General features: G+C 49.9%; 2 protein-coding genes and 1 long non-coding RNA gene across 4 annotated transcripts in view; 1 reads left to right on the forward strand and 2 right to left on the reverse strand.

Annotated features, from left to right (window-relative positions):
* The window catches only part of RAD18 (RAD18 E3 ubiquitin protein ligase), a 40765-nt gene extending 30339 nt beyond the window's left edge, over positions 1 to 10426 (reverse strand). Inside the window, exons 1-5 of the mRNA XM_015875414.2 lie at positions 10296 to 10426; positions 9876 to 9957; positions 7988 to 8049; positions 6633 to 6703; positions 1536 to 1888 (exon numbers count right to left, since the gene is read on the reverse strand). Coding sequence (XP_015730900.1) covers positions 1536 to 1888; positions 6633 to 6703; positions 7988 to 8049; positions 9876 to 9957; positions 10296 to 10349 — 622 coding nt within the window. The 5' untranslated portion in view covers positions 10350 to 10426. The remainder of the gene's footprint in view (positions 1 to 1535; positions 1889 to 6632; positions 6704 to 7987; positions 8050 to 9875; positions 9958 to 10295) is intronic.
* Positions 10427 to 10502: 76 nt separating this feature from the next.
* Positions 10503 to 16526, forward strand: LOC107319943. 2 transcript variants are annotated; one of them, XR_001558049.2, is made up of 4 exons: positions 10503 to 10682; positions 12090 to 12264; positions 13725 to 13834; positions 14681 to 16526. It is a non-coding gene; the product is annotated as an uncharacterized LOC107319943 (long non-coding RNA). The 2 variants fall into 2 exon arrangements; XR_004308749.1 differs by lacking the exon at positions 10503 to 10682 and having other exon boundaries at positions 10964 to 12264.
* SRGAP3 (SLIT-ROBO Rho GTPase activating protein 3) overlaps positions 16399 to 20107 on the reverse strand; it is a 64113-nt gene continuing 60404 nt past the window's right edge. The window contains exon 22 of the mRNA XM_015875333.2: positions 16399 to 18622. Within this exon, the coding sequence (XP_015730819.1) occupies positions 18206 to 18622 (417 nt within the window). The 3' untranslated portion in view covers positions 16399 to 18205. The remainder of the gene's footprint in view (positions 18623 to 20107) is intronic.

The raw sequence follows: 20107 nt of genomic DNA on the forward strand, positions 1-20107 counted from the left end.
ACTCCAGCCTGGGAACGAGATTATATAGAGTCCTGGTCCCGTGACTTATCATTACCCCTGTTGTTCTCTGGGATATGTAGTCTTCTTCTGTGGACTGCACATTCAACACAAGTATCCATACTTTACATGATGTTATGATGTGGAATACTGATACTGATAGCAAAATTACAAAACCATGACAACACTGCCAAAAACAAAAGGCTAACTTTAAATGAACAGTATGAGACAGATTCTTTAACCGCTATCCTCTGTACTGACATGAAGGAAGTCAACTTGGATTCAGAAAACAAAGCAAAACACAATCTAGCAAAAGCACCATGAAACACTGTAGGAATTCAGGCAACACTGCTCTGCAATTCCTGACTTATAACAGTAAATTAGGACAGTTATGTTAACATGACAGTTATGAGCAGCCTATTTCTTTATCTGAATATAGCATTTCAGCTGTTAACACAGCAACCAACCATCCTTACAAGGAGAACTTTAGCACTGCCTCTTTGGGTTTCTCATTTATGTTCTTTGACCAACTACTTGGCACTCATGGAATTAATTTCTATGTAACGCACACTTCAGGACTTACGGTCATAAAACGGTCAGCAAGTGAAAAGTTCAACTGTTTAAGAATAAACGAGGTAAAATCTTCTATTAGTTTTAAGTTACTAATATGAGCAAGTCTGATGCATAGAACTAGAAAATAAACCAGCCTTCAGCTACTTTTCTAGCCATGTTACGTTTTAAGCAGTATTTATCTGGCTAATGAATAAATATGAACTTGCAGGTCCCAGTCAAATAAATTGCTAAACAAAAGAATAAAAATACGAACTATTCTGTCTGAGTGTTTTACTCCAACCAGCTCCACACTGGTCCCCTCCAACTCGAGACATCCTACAGTTCTCTAAGGTTTCTAAGGGAAAAGCTGCCTGCCATGATATTTACATGATTAAGACACTGCCAATTTTGTTGCAGCTGATTAGTATAAATGAATATAAATATAATTTTCAAGCTTCAGTACATCAATCTTAATACTGTTAGATTACAGAAGAATAAAGCAGAATACTTGTGGAGAGTCTATAGATAGGAACATCAACAAAACTGAAACCATGACCACTTTGGTTGTGGGCGCAACCCTCAAATAACAAACATTATGAAATACTTTGCTTCTGGTTACTGAGCATAAGGAAGAACAACAAACGTTAGTGTCTGTCTGCTCATGAAGGGGAAGAAGAGAAAATGATTTCACTTTACTGAGTAAAATTGTTGTGCAACTATTGTTTTTTAGAGTTGTTATTCAATACAAAGAGTCTAACTCAGTTTAATTACTTGGTATCAGCCCAAACTTCCTCATCAAGAATATGCTTGTAGCGTAATGTGAATGAAGCATAACCCAGTTAGACAGGAAGCATCTGAGCACGCCAATGCTCTAATTGCAGATCAGAACAGCGCAGGAGATGGATGCCACAGACTGGCGTGCACAGCCAGATGCAATCACAGTGAGCAGAAGTGAGCAGAACAAAAGCAAAAATTAAGCATCTCACCTTTGTTGACTACTTTTAACACAGATGTAGAAGGCTTCTCACCACTGCTGGTGCCTTCAGGACTCTCTCCTGATCCTGCTCTGTTGTCTCTGCAATCAGCCTCTGGAGAACTGCTGCTGCTGTTATGATGTTCCTCAGTTTTGCAAACGTTCCAATCTGCTCCTGCCAGACCATCTGTCTTTGTCAGGGTACAAACATTCTCCTTTTTCAAGAAGCTGTCAATCACTGGCACTTCTTTTACAACTGGCAAAGATGGAGGAGTCTTGGCGTGGCTTTTGCCAATTGAACGCCTACTACAAGCCAATGGAGATGAAATCAGAGGTGTATCCAAGACCAACTGGACCAGCTGTTGCCTAGAATCATCCAGAAGACAACTGTCAGCAGCATCTAACAGTTTTGTTAGCACTTTGAAAACAGACAACAGCTGGACTTTTTCCTCCATTCCTTCCCCTTTGAGCAGTTGCTAACACGAAGCACTTGGGAATCATCTCACCCACACAAACCAGGAGCATCCCAGTTCAGCGTTACCATGATCAACAGATCACAAAAAATAATTTCCCCAGTTCATAAACATAACAAATTACATTTCATTTTGCAAATGTCATCAAGTAACATCAACATATCACACGGAACACAAAGAACAACAAGTTTTCCCCCTCTTACTTGAGTGTTGTAGATAACTGCTTTCAGGGCAGTGCCCCAAGCACCAGATCAGCTGTGACAAAGGCTCACCAGAAAGTTTCTGTGTTCTTTGTCCCCTCCTGCTGGGGATCTCCAGAGCACAGCCCTACAGACCCACCAAAGCAATAACTTGTCAGCTCGTGAGACCAACTGTTAGGTAACCCTTGCTACTGTGCTACCCTCCTCAGTGATGAGGAGACAACAGGCACAAACGCTCCATAAACTTTTCACAGCTGGAGTGAGAGGAAGACCACAGGTACCACACTCAGGGGCTGCTCTGACAATATGAACACCCTGGGGGTACAGAGCAGTTCACATCACCCCCAAGCAGGAGGCAGAAGTACCTGTGCAGTCCCTCACCCACTCCCCTCTCATGCCCTACTGCCTTCCCTCACAGCCTGCACACAACCCTCCTGCTGAGCTCCCCATGCAGCAACACCTGCACAGCTGCCCAGGTCGTTAACAGCTGCTGCCCCCAAGCTGTTCTGTCCCCTCACACTAAGCAGGCAGGGAAAGCCTCCTCCCTGCTCCTCTTTATAGCAAGGTAACAAGGCTGGAGGGAGAGAAAGAACAGGCAGCTTCTGAGGACACTGAGGAGCTCAGGAGCCACCCACCTTGCTATGCACCCTGTGCTATGGAGCATCAGGACAGGGCTCTGTGTTCAGGGCAGGGCCATCAGCACGATGCTATCTCCTCCCAGAGACAACCCCCCACACTGCACTAGAGCTGAACAGCGTGCCTGCTACCACTCAGACACACTTGTATAACCCTAAAAGAGCACAAACAAGCCTGTAACACCACAAAGCCCTCCACATCCACAGCACACTGACCTCCTCAAGCACTAGGTACCTTCTGTGCACTTTTACTACAGCTGCTGCTCAGCAAGTACGCACTCTTCATTTTAGTACCATGACTTGACAGCTTGGATTTTGACAATTCTCTCCCCCTGAGGTGGCAAAGCCTGTGAAAAGAGAACAGCTCGGGGAGTTGAGTTTCATTTCTATGCCTCCCCTTAAGGTCCAAAACCAAACAACTTTCTGTTATACAACCTCCCTGTTCTGACACAAACACAGCACAGGGTGCTGGTCAGACATCAGCTGTTTCAAGCCATCCCTGTACTTAACCAGTGCATTGAGCTGAAAAGAAAGGAGCTCAAACCAGGCACTGCAGCACAGCAGGAACATGGTGCTCCTGCAGCATTCGTGGAACAGAAAGGACTGCCCCGAGACACACAGCTCTACATCCTCAATTTGCAAAGTTTTTAACTCAGAAAGATTAAATAAGAGTTGACATAATTTGGATTGCTATTCATTTCCTGTAAAAAAGCAGGAGACACCTGGTGACAACCTGGTGACACACCTCTGGGACAAGCACTGCCATTAAATTGTTTCTTGCCCACAGTAAGAGTGAAATACAGGTGTGCTTTATGATTGGACAGCTGAAAGTGTTTCAGTGTTCGGTAACTACTTAAAAAACTCACCAGTCTTTTAAGGCAAAGATTCATCACACATCTGAGAAGAACTAATTAATATGTATAGATGAATCTTTTGAGAAGGTGCCTAAGTCACTGGATGAGCCCACAATCACATTACTTTAAGATCAGTTTCTAGTGAAATAGAATACTGAGCTCAGCACACTTAGCACTCAGCAGCGGTTATATTCCAGCTAGACTCAAAGCCCAGCCTGGAGTTCAAGCTTCCTGGATTACCATATGCAATGTGCACATCTGTCAGTAGCAATTCTCATGCATCCCAAGGCACTGTGACTTTTTGCAGTACAAACAAGCACAATTAAGCGTGGCAGCAGAACTATGTTCTTCTGTCTGCACATGCCTAGATATGGACTGGAAGTTCTTCAGGAGGTTAATTCCCCAGCTGATGCAAATATAGAGTGGACTAGCCACTGCTGTCATAGGATCAGCTTCATGGGAAACTCAGGAGCCAACTGAATGGGAACATGAACAGAGTGCCTTTACACAACGCTGTCCCAGCCCTGCTTCTCATATGCTTTTGACAAGGGCCATGTTTCATCCTAAAGTGCAGAAAGTTCTGACACACTATTGCAGCCCAGGGCCATTAGCAGGAATAATAGGCATATGAAGCATCTCACCTGCTGCACCACACCACCACAGCTCACAGCATCTTGGATCCTCTGAAGAGGGCTCTGCCCACACAGTGCTGACCCTCAGGACGGCTCACCACCCAGGTGACATGCTGTGCCAAGGGACAGACTTCTGAGCTTGGAGAGAGCAGTGTGAGAGCCACAGGACAGAGCCCCGAGTGTACAAGCAGCTCTCTTTGAATGCAATAGCTAACACTTGCACAAAGAATTGTCACCACCAGATATGCAGCTTACCTAGAGATCAATTCAGGTGATAAATGCCAGCACAACATGTTTTTCAGAAAGCATTTCGTTTTTCATGGTTTTTTCCAGTTTCTCCTAGCTAGATTATCTATTCTGTGCTCTTACAGATCTAACACAGACTACTGTCAGCTTGGAGAGGTTTTAGCAGATAAAATTTTACTTTACTGGCACAAAAGCAATAAATGTGTCACAGCTGACAAACCTGTTTAATGGCACTGGACACCTTCTCTATGGTGAACCAACAAGATATCAGCATGTCCCTACATATGCTGTTGCAACCCAAAAGCCCGTCTGTCCCTCATCGTCTTCAATGGATAGTTTGGGCTAGGAAAAGAGTTACAGTTATTTCAGTTTAGCTGTGAACAGACATTCATCTGGGCACAATGCACCTGATAATGACACTGTTCATAAAGGAAAGGCGGCACAAGTAGCACTGCCATGACCAAGGACTGACAAATCCTGCCCATAAAGCACTGCACAACAAGCCGAGAGAACAGAGCAAAGGCTGCTCTTCACCCACAGCATGAACCTGCAGGGTGCAGGCGAGAGTGCTGCACTCCCTTCACACATTCATTGCTTGGTACCTTCACATGCACATGAGCACAGCATGGGCAGTTCTGGCCCCTGCTGTTTCTGAGTGAAGCTGAGCACTGATCACCATGACAGCTCCAGCTCTGCAAACACAACCTAAATGCTGAGCACGAGAATCAGTGGGATCAGCACTCAGGTCTATTTAGAACAATTTCCATTCCCACGCACACACTGACCTTGGAGCACAGCTTTTACTTCACTAAGTACTCGAGCATTAACATTTCCTTTCCCTACAGGCCTGACTTAAAAACATATCTGCATTTTTTGAAATACTGAAAAGACTTAATGCCTAATTTTCACAAATGCTGAATTACCTGAGGCTGAAAGTAAAGGCACGATGCACTGTAAGAACTGAACATGTTTCAAAAATCAGACCCTAGAGTTTGGATTTCTTTTGGGGAGGGCCAAAAGGGAACAGAAGCAGGGGGAGGGAGCCAGATACATCCTGTACAATATCTCAAGGCTTAAAATGCTCCTCCGATGTACAGATAGCAGCATACAGAGTTCTGCACCAAGCAGCCCCCTAACTCAGGGCTGTCTGCAGAGCAAATGCAGTGCCAGGCTGCAAGAGAAACCAATGTGGGGTGCCCAGGATATGAAGCAATGCAAAGTTTGCTCACTGTCTGCATTCCTCTTTTGTTTCATTTCAGCAGTTTTGTTGTAAGCCATCTGACAGCAGGTGTTTCTCAGTGAGATCCAGAGGAGCTCTACCTTCACACCTTGCCCCCAGTGAGGACCACGACACCACCACCGTTTCAGGTTTATTGATCCAACTTCATGTTGAGAAATTGATTGAACTCCAAGTCACAAAAGGTTATTGAACCGCTCTGCTAAGATTTATACTGATCCATTAAAGCAGTCCAAAAATTAACGGTTGAGATTCATTATCATAATGGATCCAAGTCAGCACTACCTGTTCCCTATGAAATTAGACGTTACCAAAATCCAGTAATCCATTTATCAGTAAGAAACACTGAAGTCAGAGTTCAAGCTAAAATATTGGAACTGCAGAATTTCAATTCTTAAAATGAAATCATTTCAATGTAATGACGGTCATACAAAAGATTAGTTCTCTGTCACACAGAAACTCTCTTAAGAAACAAAGACACAAGAACTGTGCTTCCTGTCGCTTATGAAGCCAAGAATCCCACTGATTTAAATCTCCAGACTCATTTCAGTAAGAAGTGCTCTATCATATGTCTTCCATAGCCGTAGGAACCCCTGCAGAACATGGAGCAGTCACAGAGCTGCCTCCAGGCTAAAGCAAGCAGAGCTCACACATCTCCTGCAGCATTTACCACGTCACGCTCATTTTGTTCTTCTTTTAAAGGGATGAGATCCAAAGTGAATGAAATCAAACAGAAAGGAAGGCAAAGTTACAATATCCCTTAACAACACTCCAAGTCAAACCTCCCTTTGGACTGCCAAACTAGAGACTATATTCATAAGGTTACAGCATACCTTGCAGAACTGAAGCTCTTCACTAGCTCATCTAATGCCCGGTTGTTTTTCAGGTCAGATTCCGACACAGCCTGTTAGGGGAAAAGAAAAGAAAGGAAGAAAGGAAAACAAACAGTCAAATACCACAAAAACAGCAACTGTTCTGAAAGTGTCCAAGTGACCTTGTAATTTGTGCAGCTCTGTGCTCCAGCCACCAGCCCCCCGGCTGTTATGGGAATAAGGATGCATAGAGCACAAGCATTTCTTCCTTAAAAACGTGTAAGGTAAGTGCCTGAGGTCTGTAAGTCTGACAAATGATCAGCAATATTGAAACTGAAGCAGAAAGGCAGAAGAACCAAACCCAGTGTACCGCATCGCCAACAGCGCTCCACTATAGCCATCCTACAGTCATTTTGGAAACCAAATCAAGGATCCAATAAATGTGATAAGAACAACAAGGAATAACAAGAGATGAAGAAAATGTTAATCTCTGGTGCGAAGATGAAAAAAGATATGAGAACCATGAGATGGCTTCATACATTCAATTCATTCTTTTTAAACAATTTCTGCTTTTTATCTCTCTAGTTGTATCTCTTTGCTCTTCTTTCATTGAAACTCAATTAGTCCTGTTCATACTGACAAGGTTACAGCTAGCTCTGCTTCCCAGTCTTGAAAAGTCTCACCTGGTGGATGCTTTACGAACACAGAAGAAAATGCCTTCTCTCTTGCTAATGCCCATGAAGCACTGCTGATAGTTTTCAGGCAGCCTAACGTTCATAAGGATTCAATACAACCCACCGGCTTAAGCCTAGGGCCAAGGGTAGACTGCATGCTGTGAGCTTTGATCACAGAGGTCTTTGAGTCAGATGGCAATGGTGGCCCAGCTGCAGGGCAGGCCAAAGCTGCGTGAGCATTTCTCACATGTGAGCTCACTCTGACAGCACACCTCCTCTCCTTGCCCCTCCACTGAAGGCCACACAGCACAGTCCACGCATTGACTGCTGTGTGGTCTGTGGGTGCTTCTAAAGCTATGCAGGAATGGGAAAGTGAGGCCTCTCAACCACAGAACACTGAAGTGCTTTAACTTCAGCACTCACGTTTTAAATGATGGCTTATTTTAAACAAATCAGGAGGCATCACTGAATGCTTCATTACAGGTTTTGTACACAGCTCAGAGCCAAAACTGAGCTTTCATGCTCCATCTGCTTTTGCTGACTGAAAAGTACCAGAGAAATTCACCAACTACAGAGATCAGGGTGCCACACTTTGTCCAAACAGCTGCCTATGGAAAGGGAAGGTGGCAAAACATGACCAGAATTAGAGCCCAGAGAGCACTGTCCTGAGATGGGCAAAAGCACACAAAGACAATCACTTACCACACAGCACATTGGACACTGAGTTTTGTATGACAAAAACTTGCGTATGCAAAGGGAACAATCTGGAAAAAGAAAATATTTGACTTTTAGCAGGTCTCCTTTCACATGTAGTTCAACGCACGCTTGTTAGTATATTTTCATATATATATGAACATATACATATATGCCAATGTATATATGCTTTCCTATATATATAAACTATGCCACCATGCACCAGTACTGAAACTGTTCCATTTTTCCATAGAATTAAACAGGTCTGGTTTTGCTATAGGGTGATCTTCAATGCAAACATCTCTGAACATTTAATCCCAGTCTCTCTGTCAAAAGCAGAAGTGCATTTTCATTCCATTAAAGTGAGACAAACCAAGCTCAGCCAGCAGCCAGCCCTAAGGGACAAGGAGGTGCTACCCCCTCCCCAGCAGCACACCACACTGCTCCCCAACACCACTAACGAGGATCCCTGAAAGGTGAAAGTGCCCCACAAGAATCTTCCACCACCCCCACTTCTTTCCCCAGAATCTCTGAAAAACTAAACCAACAGGTTCACTGAGAAGAACAGCTAAGGATGATGAGAAACAGCACTGGAACACTAAGTGACAGGCAGCTCAAATGTCTCCTGATAAAAGCAAGTCACATCACTACCAGAGGATCAATCCTTCAATGGCCCCTTTGGTGAAATACACCATGAGTTTCATTTTATTGCAATCAATCCCTGATATTACCCCACCTCCTGGGCTCATCCATGAGCTTTTATAACCACTTCAAGAGATGAAAAGCACCACTACTCCCCAGCAGACATTCTCTTATAGAACGTGACAGGTCAGTTTCAGCAGATGCTTTTGCTGTATGAAGGAAATGTGAATGGCCCTTCTGTTCTGTCACTGAAGACACAACCTGAAGGACTGTGACAGGAGAGCTGCCCAGCACCACGGGTCACAGGGCAGGGAGGAGCTTTAAGGGGCGATGGGTACAAACAAGATGACAGAGGGCTGTGAGCCCCACAATGGAGCATTAAGAAAAACAGGCCAGCAGAAAAAAAAAGTTTGCCAGCAAATGAAAAGGTAGATGCATCTCTTCTTCATCTACTTATAAACAATCACTCATTAGCAGGAGAGGATTTTTTGGTCCATCGCACTGAAGAAATTACACAGAGACAACCTAGTTCTCCCCAACACCACTAACGAGGATCCCTGAAAGGTGAAACTAGAGACTAGACAACCTAGTCTCTGTGTAGGAGAGGAAACACTTCAGGACATCTCGATTTGCAGAGAACAGAGGCTCGCTGCAAATTGCAGGGGAGGATCAGATGAGAACCTGCCAAACAAGGCAGGCAGCCCCTTTGGGAGTCACAGGCAGCTCTGACACGATTACTGCAAAGTGCTCCTGCTGCAGGCCTGCCCTTCTCAATGCCTTGCCAAGCTAAAGTAAATTTCACCATTAAGCTACAATGTCCCCCTTCATGTAAGGAAGAAGCACTACTGTTTGTGAACAAAATAATTGTAGACCTTGATTTGAACATGAGAAAAGACAGCGTGCTTTCCCTTACACTGACGCCCAGTGAAGCACTTTGCTACTGCACCCAGTGGGCAGCAGCCCCATACAGACAACTGTACCCCATAACAGCCCACGGGGCCACAGTGCTTCGTCCTGCACTTCTTGGAACGCACGAGGAGCAGCACTACTGTGCACTGCACAGAGCAGAGGGAAGCGTCCTCACTGCCCACTGCTCATCGGCCCCAGTGACTCACGGCCCCACTCACGCCATAGGACTGCACTGCCTTGTGCCACAGCTGGATGCACGGCACTGCACGACGTGCTCGGTGACCCCACACAACAGGGCATGGAGCAGCAGGATGGGACAGCAGGGAACGGGCTGGGCCGCACTTACAGTTATGGGAGCACTGAGGGATGATCACTGCGATGTTGAAGTAATCAAAGCAAATCCCACAGCGCAGCAGATCGTCGACGGCCTGGAATGAGAGCAGGGCGGGTCAGCGGCACCGTGTGGGGCTGCATGGTACGGTATAGTACGGTATGGTACGGTATGGTACGGTATGGTACGGTATGGTACTGTATGGTACGGTACAGTACTGCACGGTATGGTATGGTATAGTATGATACGGTACGGTATGGTACAGTACGGCACGGTATGGTACGGTATGGTATGGTATGGTACGGTACGGTACTGCACGGTATGGTACGGTACGGCACAGCACGAAGCAGAGTCCCGGCCCAGGCCTCCATCCCCGCAGCGGCTCCGTGGCAGCTCCCCGCCCCGCCCCGCCCCGCCCCTCTCAGCCCCACGCACCTTCAGCGGGGACAGGCAGGGCGGCCACGGCGGCTCGTGCAGCCCCAGCTCCATGTCCGCCCGCACCGGGGCCGCCCCAGCTCCGTGTCCGCCGCGCGGTCCGCTCCGAATCCCGCGCGCCGTCGCGCGCCACTTCCGGTCGCGGTGGCTGCCGGGAGCTGTAGTCCCTCGCGCGGCCCGCGGAGCTGTGCGGCTGTGCGCGTGCGCGTGCGCGGCTGTGCGCGGCAGCGGCTCCTCAGACACTTGTGGCAGCGGTTCGTTGGGGTCCCGCCGCTGGGGTAAAGGGCTGCGAGAAGCCTGGCCGCTCTTCATGGGCTGCAGCAAGGCCTCTGACACGGTCTCTCACAGTGCTCTCCTGAGGAAACTGGCTGCCCAAGGCCTGCACAGGTATACCCTGCTTTGGGTAAGGAACTGTCTGGAGGGTTGTGCCCAGAGGGTAGTGGTTAATGGAGTTAAGTCCTGCTGGCAACCCATTACAAGCGGTGTCCTCCAGGGGTCAGTTCTAGGGCCCATCTTGTGTAACATCTTCACTGATGACCTGGATGAGGGAATTGAGCGCATGCTAAGTAAGTTTGCAGATGACACCAAGTTGGGAGGTGGTATTGATCTGCCTGAGGGTAGGGAGGCCCTCCAGATGGATCTGGATAGGCTGAATCGCTGGGCTGAGGTTAATGGGATGAGATTCAACAAGGCCAAGTGCCGGGTCCTGCACTTCGGCCACAATAACCCCATGCAGCACTATAGGCTTGGGGAAAAGAGGCTGGATGACTGGCCTCTTCTGCCAGGCAACAAACAGGACCTGAGGAAATGGCTGCAAGTTGTATCAGATGAGGTTTAGGGTGGACATACGAAGGAACTTTTTCTCTCAGAGAGTGGTCAGGCACTGGAATGGCTGCCCAGGGAGGTGGTGGAGTCGCCATCACTGGCAGTGTTCAAGAAGCGCCTGGATAGGGAGGTAGGAGAGATGGTTTAGGGGTTTCCTGTAGGTATGGTGGAGGGAGGATGGTTGGACTGGATGATCTTATAGGTCCTTTCCAACCTTGTGATTCTGTTGGTTGCATCGCCTGCAGCTCCCAGTGCCACCTCTGCCCACACCACAGTTCCATGGGCAGCTGCTCTTCTCATGCAGTAATGCCTCGAAAGCGGAATAAAACCGGGTCTGTTTGTCTTCCACGATGGTTTCAGGCCAATGTAAATCAATGGAAAAAATGTGACAGCTCAGAAGAGCCGTGTGGAAACTTCCATCAGAGCTGTCACTGCGAGCAGCTGGAGCAGCCAGAAATAATATTTAACTTTCTCTTGAACTGTTCTGAGATGGACAGAGCGAGCACAGCCTGTCTGAGCATCTGATAACAGCAGTGCTGATGGGTCAGGGCTGAGTGAGAGCAGGGAGAAACACCACAGAGCACTGGGGGGAAGGATCTACAAATGGGAGAGCTTTCAGGAGGGGCTGGTTTGGCTCAGCCAGGCACCAACACCATCACTTTGTGCACTGCCTGGTGGCTCCTTTCCCTTGGAAAACATGGCAAACCATCCTTCCAACCCACCCTGCTGCAGTGCTCCCAGGAGATGGATACCACTACAACCCCCAACACCTGCTGAAGGCCACCTGCAGCATCTCAGTGTCTCCACAGGGGGAGATGAAACATATCACTAATTTGTCTCATTTAACTCATTCAGCAGGACTGAAAGCACTCGCTGCGCTCTGTGTTGAGACTCAGAGCATTTACCACTCCATGTTCCGCCACTGTTTCCATTTCACTCCTGTGTTCTCTTTTCATTCCTTGCTATGAGAACCCCACGGACGGGCTGCCACAGGACAGAGCACACAGCGGGACAACCACTGCTCCACCAAAGTACTGAATCGTTGGCTCCACTGAAATAAAAGGCGAATTACCCTCAGTGAAGGAGCTGGCTGAGGTGGTTGCTGAGCTGCTCTCCATCATATTTGAGAAGACATGGCTGTCAGGTGAGGTCCCGGATGATTGGAGGAAGGGTCACGTCACTCCCATTTACAAGAAGGGGAGCAGGGACGACCCGGGTAACTACAGGCCGGTGAGTCTCACCTCCGTGCCTGGGAAGATTATGGAACAGATCCTCCTGGACAACATGCTTGATCACATAAAGAACAAGCATGTGATCCGAGACAGCCAGCACGGCTTCACCAGGGGAAGGTCATGCTTAACTAATCTTGTGGCCTTCTATGATGGAGTGACGGCGTTGGTGGATGAAGGGAAGGCGACCGATGTCATTTACCTGGACCTGAGCAATGCCTCTGACATGGTCCCCCATCACATCCTCATCTCCAAATTGGAGGGAGGTGGATTTGATGGGTGGACAACTAGATGGATAAGCAATTGGTTGAAAGGCCGCAGACAGAGGGTGGTGGTCAATGGCTCTATGTCCAGGTGGAGGCCGGTAACGAGCGGCGTCCCTCAAGGGTCTGTCTTGGGACCGGTGCTCTTTAACATCTTTATTAATGACATCAATGAGGGAATGGAGTGCACCCTCAGCAAGTTTGCTGATGACACCAAGCTGAGTGGTGCAGTCGATACGGTGGAGGGAACGGATGCCATTCAGAGGGACCTTGACAGGCTGGAAAGCTGGGCTCGGGTGAACCTAATGAGGTTCAACACGGCAAAGTGCAAGGTTTTGCACTTGGGCCGGAAGAACCCCAGGCACCTGTACAGGCTGGGAGGAGTTGTCCTTGAGAGCAGCTCGGCAGAAAAAGACCTAGGGGTCCTGATAGATGAGAAACTTAACATGAGCCAGCAGTGCGCTCTGGCAGCTCGGAAAGCAAATGGGATCCTGGGCTCAATCAGGAGAGGGGTGGTCAGCAGGGATAGGGAGGTGATCGTCCCTCTCTACTCTGCTCTTGTGAGGCCCCATCAGGAGTACTGTGTCCAGGTGTGGAGCCCTCAGCACAAAACAGATATGGAGATTTTGGAAAGGGTCCAGAGGAGGGCCACAAAGATGATCAGGGGGCTGGAGCACCTCCCCTATGAGGACAGGCTGAGGGAGTTGGGTTTGTTCAGCCTGGAGAAGAGAAGGTTGCGGGGTGACCTCATTGCAGCCTTTCAGTACCTGAAGGGAACTTACTCCCAGGAGGGGAGTAAACTCTTCGAAAGGGCTGATAATAGCAGGACTAGGGGAAATGGTTTTAAGTTGAAGGAGGGAAGATTTAGGTTGGCTGTTAGGGGAAAGTTCTTTACTAGAAGGGTGGTTAGGTCCTGGAACAGGCTGCCCAGTGAGGTTGTGGATGCCCCGTCCTTGGAAGTGTTCAAGACCAGGTTGGACGGGGCCCTGGGCAACCTGATCTAGTAAATGTGTATGTTTGGTGGCCTTGCTAGGCAGGGGGTTGGAACTACATGATCCTTGAGGTCCCTTCCAACCCGGGTCATTCTGTGTGTGTCATTCTGTGTTTCTCAGTACTCACCCAAAGGACCATCGGGATTCCATTGGAATGCTCTCATTAAGTGCCGAGGTCCCGGAGGGGCTCAGACACACAGCGGGCATTGCTCTGCTCAGCATCACTGCAGGTACTGCAGCAGCCCCCACACTCACATGGCCTCGTGGCTCCCATCCCCGATCTCTGATGAACAAAAGCAGCCCGGACGCCCCGCGCTCCGCACCCGGGCTGCTCCCCGTGGCCGCTCCGAGCTCCGCGCTGACGGCGGGCGCTGCCCTCTGGCGGCCGCGGGGCTCCGCGCAGCTGCGCAGCTCCCACCCGGGACGGAGCCGCAATGGCGAGCACGGGACACAGCGCAGCAGCTCCGCTCCCATCCCGCACCGCATTCCCGGTACCCACTGGCACAGCCGCGGTGTGTCCGCCCAGCACCTCGAGCCCACACAGCGCCCTTCGGGGCTGCCTGCTGTACACGTAACCGGCTCTCAAACAGCCGGCATCTCTGTGCTTCCCCGCCAAAGCAGCTCTCTCCATTTCAAGATAATGTCGTACTGATTCACGAACATTAACGAGCTAAACTGCTTAGAGCGGCTCAGAGAGTTCAGTGTTGGGGAATGCACTGCAGCAGCAACAGATGTAGTCGTGATGGCCCCAGACACTCCCAGCGTGGTCCTGGTGAGCCATCCCTGCACGAGCCCTGCTTACACAGTGGGGTTAGCACAGCCCCTGTGCAGCTCCAGGCAGTGCAGTCTGATAACCAGGGACGTGGAAGCAGGCCATGGCTGTTGGCAGGCACAAGGGCTTCTCCCCAGGTAGGGATGCTGCTCAGCCCAGCACGCCCTGTCCAAACGGCCACCTGTAAGGAAATCCCCCACACCCCTACAGGCTGAGCAGGGCTCTGTTAAGCATTTACATCTGAATCCCACCTGAACATCCCCTGCCTCCCCTTGTTTATGGACTTACTGTCTTGTTCACACAGCTGGGCAGTGTTTGCAGTGGCAGGACAGCACTGTCTCACTGCTGAAGCTGAGAGCAGAACGCAAGACAAGCAACAGAGCCTTCCCTGGAGGCGAGCACAGCCCCAGCCCAGCACGAGTACCTGCATCCCTGCCCATCCTGGCAGCACCCACCTCCTCACCTGCACTGCCATCTCCGGAGGTTCAGTGTGGGGACCCTCTGGGCAAAGGCTCATTCACACCCTGGGGAATGTTCCGTCTGGGTTTGCAGAAAGGCATTTTAAATGAAAAACAACCAGCTCTGGAACGCAGGGTACATCCTGGCTGGTGTAGATCCATGGTGTAGATCCATGCCAGCCCTCCCACATCCACAGAAATGTACAGATTTACACCTGCTTGAAGTTTTGGGTTTTGTATTGGGCTGTATCTCTTTCCCTCTGTATCTTCACCATTTGTCCATGGCTGAAAGCAAAGCATCCATCTGCACTCTCAGCAGCTCGGCCCAGTGCACAGCTCAAGGCATGGGGTACAACCCTGCAAGCTCAGCAGCCACAGGTGGTGGTGGCAATGCAGGCGCTCAGTGCTGGCTCCGAGGCACTGCCAGGGCTGGGAGTGGGGCACAGAGCCAGCAGGGGACACGGGGTGAAGGATGGGATACGAGGACAGAGCCTTGCAGCTCCCCAGGCAGCAACAGCAGCTGCCAACACTGAAACCACAACGGGTGATTTTGAGAAAAGTTAAGCAGTTTTATTCAACGGGATGAGTCCACCTCCAAGCAGTGGCTCCATCTACACAGCATCATCAGCGCACAGGACAGAGGACCCAACCGCTCTGGCTGACGGCATCGCACCATACATTACAGACACAACACCCACAGGGAGGATGACGACCGTGACGAGGGGCAGCCCACAGCAGTTCCTGAGGGTTCCTGGCAGAACCAAAGCCCAGCAGAGCATGCAGCCCAGCACCAGGAGCCCAGCAGCCTCAGGGCATCCAGCACCACACCTTGAAAACCACAGCGCTGCCTGGTAGGTACACAGTCCAGCATTACGAGAATGGCACTGGGTGCACTGCAACCGTAGGACGAGAACTGCATGGCCATCATTGCCCCACAGCTGGGCATGAGGGCCTCCCACAGCAACACACACAGCCGGCCATGGTCCTGGGATGGGCTCAGGGTTGGGGGCTGCAGGCTCCGGGGCAGCACCGGCTCTGCATGGCAGAGAACCCCCTGGGGGCAGCCCCACCTCCCGCAGGCCGTGGCCATGCAGGGCTCAGCAGGAATGGCACCCCAGCCCCGACTGCCTGCAGGCTGCAGCCAACTGCCCTGGGAATCATGAGCCTACAGTCTTTGAGCCTTGGAAGAGGTATCGAGGAGCAGGATAAAGTCACTCACAGAACATGAGCAGGTTCCAGTTATGATATCCTACCGTTTTGTGCCAAGTTACAGAAAAATACATTTCCCCCCCCGCCCCCCCCTAAATTTACAGTAGTTAAAACTACAATGGGAATATCTTATTAAAAAGGGGTTGCCTACTCTTCAACAGAATGTCTCGGCTTCCTTTTGTTCAAAAGAAATCCTAATTCTCAGTACTTCACTCAGCCACAGCACAACCGAACCGTACAAAGGAAATCGCGATGCTGCTCCCAGGACATCGACTCCAACCATTTGTTCTGGTGCTCAAAAAGGCACTTAAAGTTAAGAAAACAACTGTATTAAAAACCCACAACAAAACAGAAGGAAACAAAAGGCAATAATTTAATAGAAAAACACCGGCATTTGTACCGCATCTTCAAAAGGTAGGAAAAAAAACAAACCCAACAAACATGGTTCGCTCTCAACTAATCTCTGAAAAGATATTAAAAAAGAAAGGAAAAAAAAACAAACCCAAACAGCCAGAAGAGCAAAGTGAACGTTCTCCAGGAACCAAATGGAAAACGTAGCGGGCAATGACTGCACAGCTCTGAGCACAGCGGGTCTCCTCCCCGCTCAGCTGCACCAACAGAGCGCGGCTGCTGGGACTGCCAGCACTGCTGCGGGGTCAGCCCACGTGTAGGAAGGGGAGAAACCATGGAGGAAAATAAACATCCACGGAAGCGATGGTGGTAATTACAAACGTCACCTATGTGAATAGACAAGTACGTCAACACCACTTCCCCTCACAGAGTTATACCGAGGAACAACGACAGAACCACTACGTACAGTACTTCCCCCACTATGTACACTGAAAGGTTAGGTTGCTGCTTTTATTTCTTTTTTTTTTTTTTAGCATTATTTTTTATTTGTACATTGAGCTACCTACTAAGTGCAAAGATCCGGTGAGCGGCATTGGCTTTCATCTAATCTTACCCTATTTTTAACAGCTTACACTTTAACAGTTACTTCCCAGCACTGAAGCAAATACAGCGACAAAGAGCAGAGTGGGTACACAGCCCTGCACAGCAACGGCACCTGGAGCCGCTGTGCCCACAGCCCACAGTGCTGCTGCCCCACTGCCCTGCATGGGGGATTAAGGGAGGGCTGCGGGCTGGTAGTCAGGCACTGCTCTGGGAGCGATGGTGGGGATGGGGCTGAATTACAGCACGGGTCACTGGGCAGAAACCTGCACAGGGAGGGAGACTGCAGGAGAAGTACAGAGCGTCTTGGATGGATTCAGCGCTACACAGACGTGGCTATCAGACAAAACACCATGCAATCCCCAGCTCTTTCTGCATATGTTTTTTTTTCTCTCTGGGTTAAATGCTCTGAGGAAAAACAAAATGTCAATTTCTTTGCATAAACTCAAACTGCTGCAGTATATAGTACAGTACAGAAAGTGCAAAATATCGCCCCATCAGATCGGCTATACATCTGACATGGTCAAATATGGCTCATGCTTCACATGCAAGAAGAATCTGAATCAAGACCCTCAAATACTGCTGTGCAGCCACCCAGGAGTCACTGCCCCAGAGCCCCCGCGCCTTCAGCCCCGTCTGTTGAGACATCGAGAGGTACAACTGAAAATAAAAAAAAAAAGTGTTATGGGGAAAGGGCAAAGAGCCATCTCCAGCTGTGCAGGTTCTCATTGATGCTTCATCATGTCTGCTGCCAGTTCTGATCTGCTGCTGACACTGAAGCCCCAGCCCAGGGCCTGCGCTGCACCTGGCTGTGCCAGCAGAGCCGCCCCTCCTGCTTCTCCATCAGCGCTGGGTGCAGCACAGCTCCCAGGAGTGGCCTGGTATTGCTCGGCACACAGCTGCTATGTACGGCCACGCACACAAAGAGCCTGGAGAAAATGACAAAACCAACCCAGCGTCTCCAGCGAGGACATTTCAGAGCCAGTTCTGAGGTAAATCTACTGTTTTAAAAAAGTCACCAAACTGTACACTTTTTTTTAATATATACTTCTACATATAACACGTATTCTCCAGTGATGACATGCAGATCTGCCATCCCCCTCTGCCACACAACTGTCAGCACAGGGAGCATTCCAGCACACCTGCACACCCACACATGTACACCTGTGTCACACCTTGGTGCTCCCCCTGAGCGCAGCGCTGCAGCCTGGCTACATGGTGCCCGACTTGTCTGCCGCGCCGCTGGGGAACAGCTTCTCGGTGGGGGTGATGGCGGGGCTGCCCACCCCCGAGCTGCTGCTGCTGCTGGAGCGGTGCTGCACCGCGGGGCGCGCTGGGCGCATGGGTGGGGGCCGCAGCTGTGCCCCAGCCAGCCGGGCCGACAGTGCCGGTTTGAAGGTGGTCATCATCTCAGCCGTGGAGCTGCTGCTGCGCCGCATGGCGGCATCGGGGTCCCGGATGAGGATGGTGTGCAGGGGGCTGGCAGGCTCCGAGTTGGCAGCGCCCAGTGGGGGGTTCTTCAGGAGCTCCAGCGTGTCCAGCACCACATCTGGAGCCTGCTTGGCCGTGTTCTGCCGCTCCAGCTCCCGCAGCTCGTTCAGTGCTGTGCTCATGGTCTTCTCGATGTCCTGCCAACGGCACCGGCACAAGGAGGTCAGCGCCCATCACACCCGCACCCAGCTGCCCCTGCCCTGTGTGCTGGGGGGGGAAACTCCGACCTTGGAGTCCCTTGGAGCAAAGCAGGAGTTCAGGGAGAAGACAAAGCCCGTGCTCTGGCAGCAGAGGTGCCACTGGCTCAGATGTCAGTGGGAATTTGGTCACTGACTTTTAAAAGCAGCAAATCCCACATGACACTGTGACACCAACCCCGGTACCTGCACCCTCAGGGACAGGACACCTCTCCTTGCCTCCAAACCACATCCCTGCAGCCTCCAACAGGCGTGTGGGACCTCCGGTACCCATGTGCTGGTCAGGATGTCGCAGAAAGGCACAGTGATGTGCATGGAATGAGACACACAAGGCGCTCAGGGCTGGGGGAGGCAGCTCCAGGCACTCCTCACAGCACAGGGGCAGCGGGTCCCCATCTCCCACCCCCAGCCCTGCAGGAACCAGGGCCCCCCACAGCCAGCACCTCCCAGCCACCCGGCTCATGGCATCCCTGGGTCCGCCCAAAGAGATCTGTCAGATGGGGAGCACAAGTCAATGGAAAAGGTAAATTTAAAGCAAATTTGGTCAACTGCCAACAGCTGGGTGCTAATCTTCACACTCAGAGATTAAGAGGCCTAATTTGGCTTCATTTCAGTCATCCTTAAATGAATTAAAGCCACTTTAACAGAGACCATCTGAAAAGTGATTCACAGCAATCGAATCAACTGATTCAGAAGTAATTCCAGTTAGCTCCCCTCACTACCCTTGTGTAGACAAGTCCTTGTGCTTTTTCATGTATACAAAATACTTAGTAAGCCTTATATCATGTTCAGCTGAAGGGAATTAATTATCAAGTTAGCTCCAATTAATTATATTAAACTGTGCAGAAAATGAGTGGAAATAATTCTCCCACAGCTCAGCCTTAGGACTACCAAGTTCAGTCCAACCGACTTCATGGTAAATGCTTATTTACATCAGCTGAGTGAGAATCCTTCCCAGAGTTCAAAAAACACAAAGAAAGTGAAGGAAAGGAAAGGGGGCATCTCGTGCTCTACCCCCAGCACTCCCCGCTCCTCTGGAGCTACCCGAGATTGGTTCACATCACACGTAAGCTCTTGATGAACAGAGAAGCTGGGCAGCGTGCTGCAGAGCAAGCGCACAAGGAGCGTGATTGGTGGAAAAGCAGACAGCACAGTAAGAGTTCTTCCTTTCTGCCATTATTGTTACCTATCCCACTGAGAGCAGGTGGTCCTATGCATAATCTGACAAGCCCCACAGAAGATCCTTCCATGTGATGGGAAGCAGTGTCCCCAGCAGCCATTCTTCTCCCACCTCTATTGCGCTTGCCCAGCAGCAGCACACAGCACGTGGCCTGGAAGTGCTGGTACACAGAAGGATCTTCTGCATGGCCCCAGCCACGCAGAGGCACAGGAATGCTGCAGTTTGCTCCATGGAAGTACAGCACT

The sequence above is a fragment of the Coturnix japonica genome, chromosome 12 (genome assembly GCF_001577835.2).
Source record: "Coturnix japonica isolate 7356 chromosome 12, Coturnix japonica 2.1, whole genome shotgun sequence".
NCBI classification, from domain to species: Eukaryota; Metazoa; Chordata; class Aves; order Galliformes; family Phasianidae; genus Coturnix; species Coturnix japonica.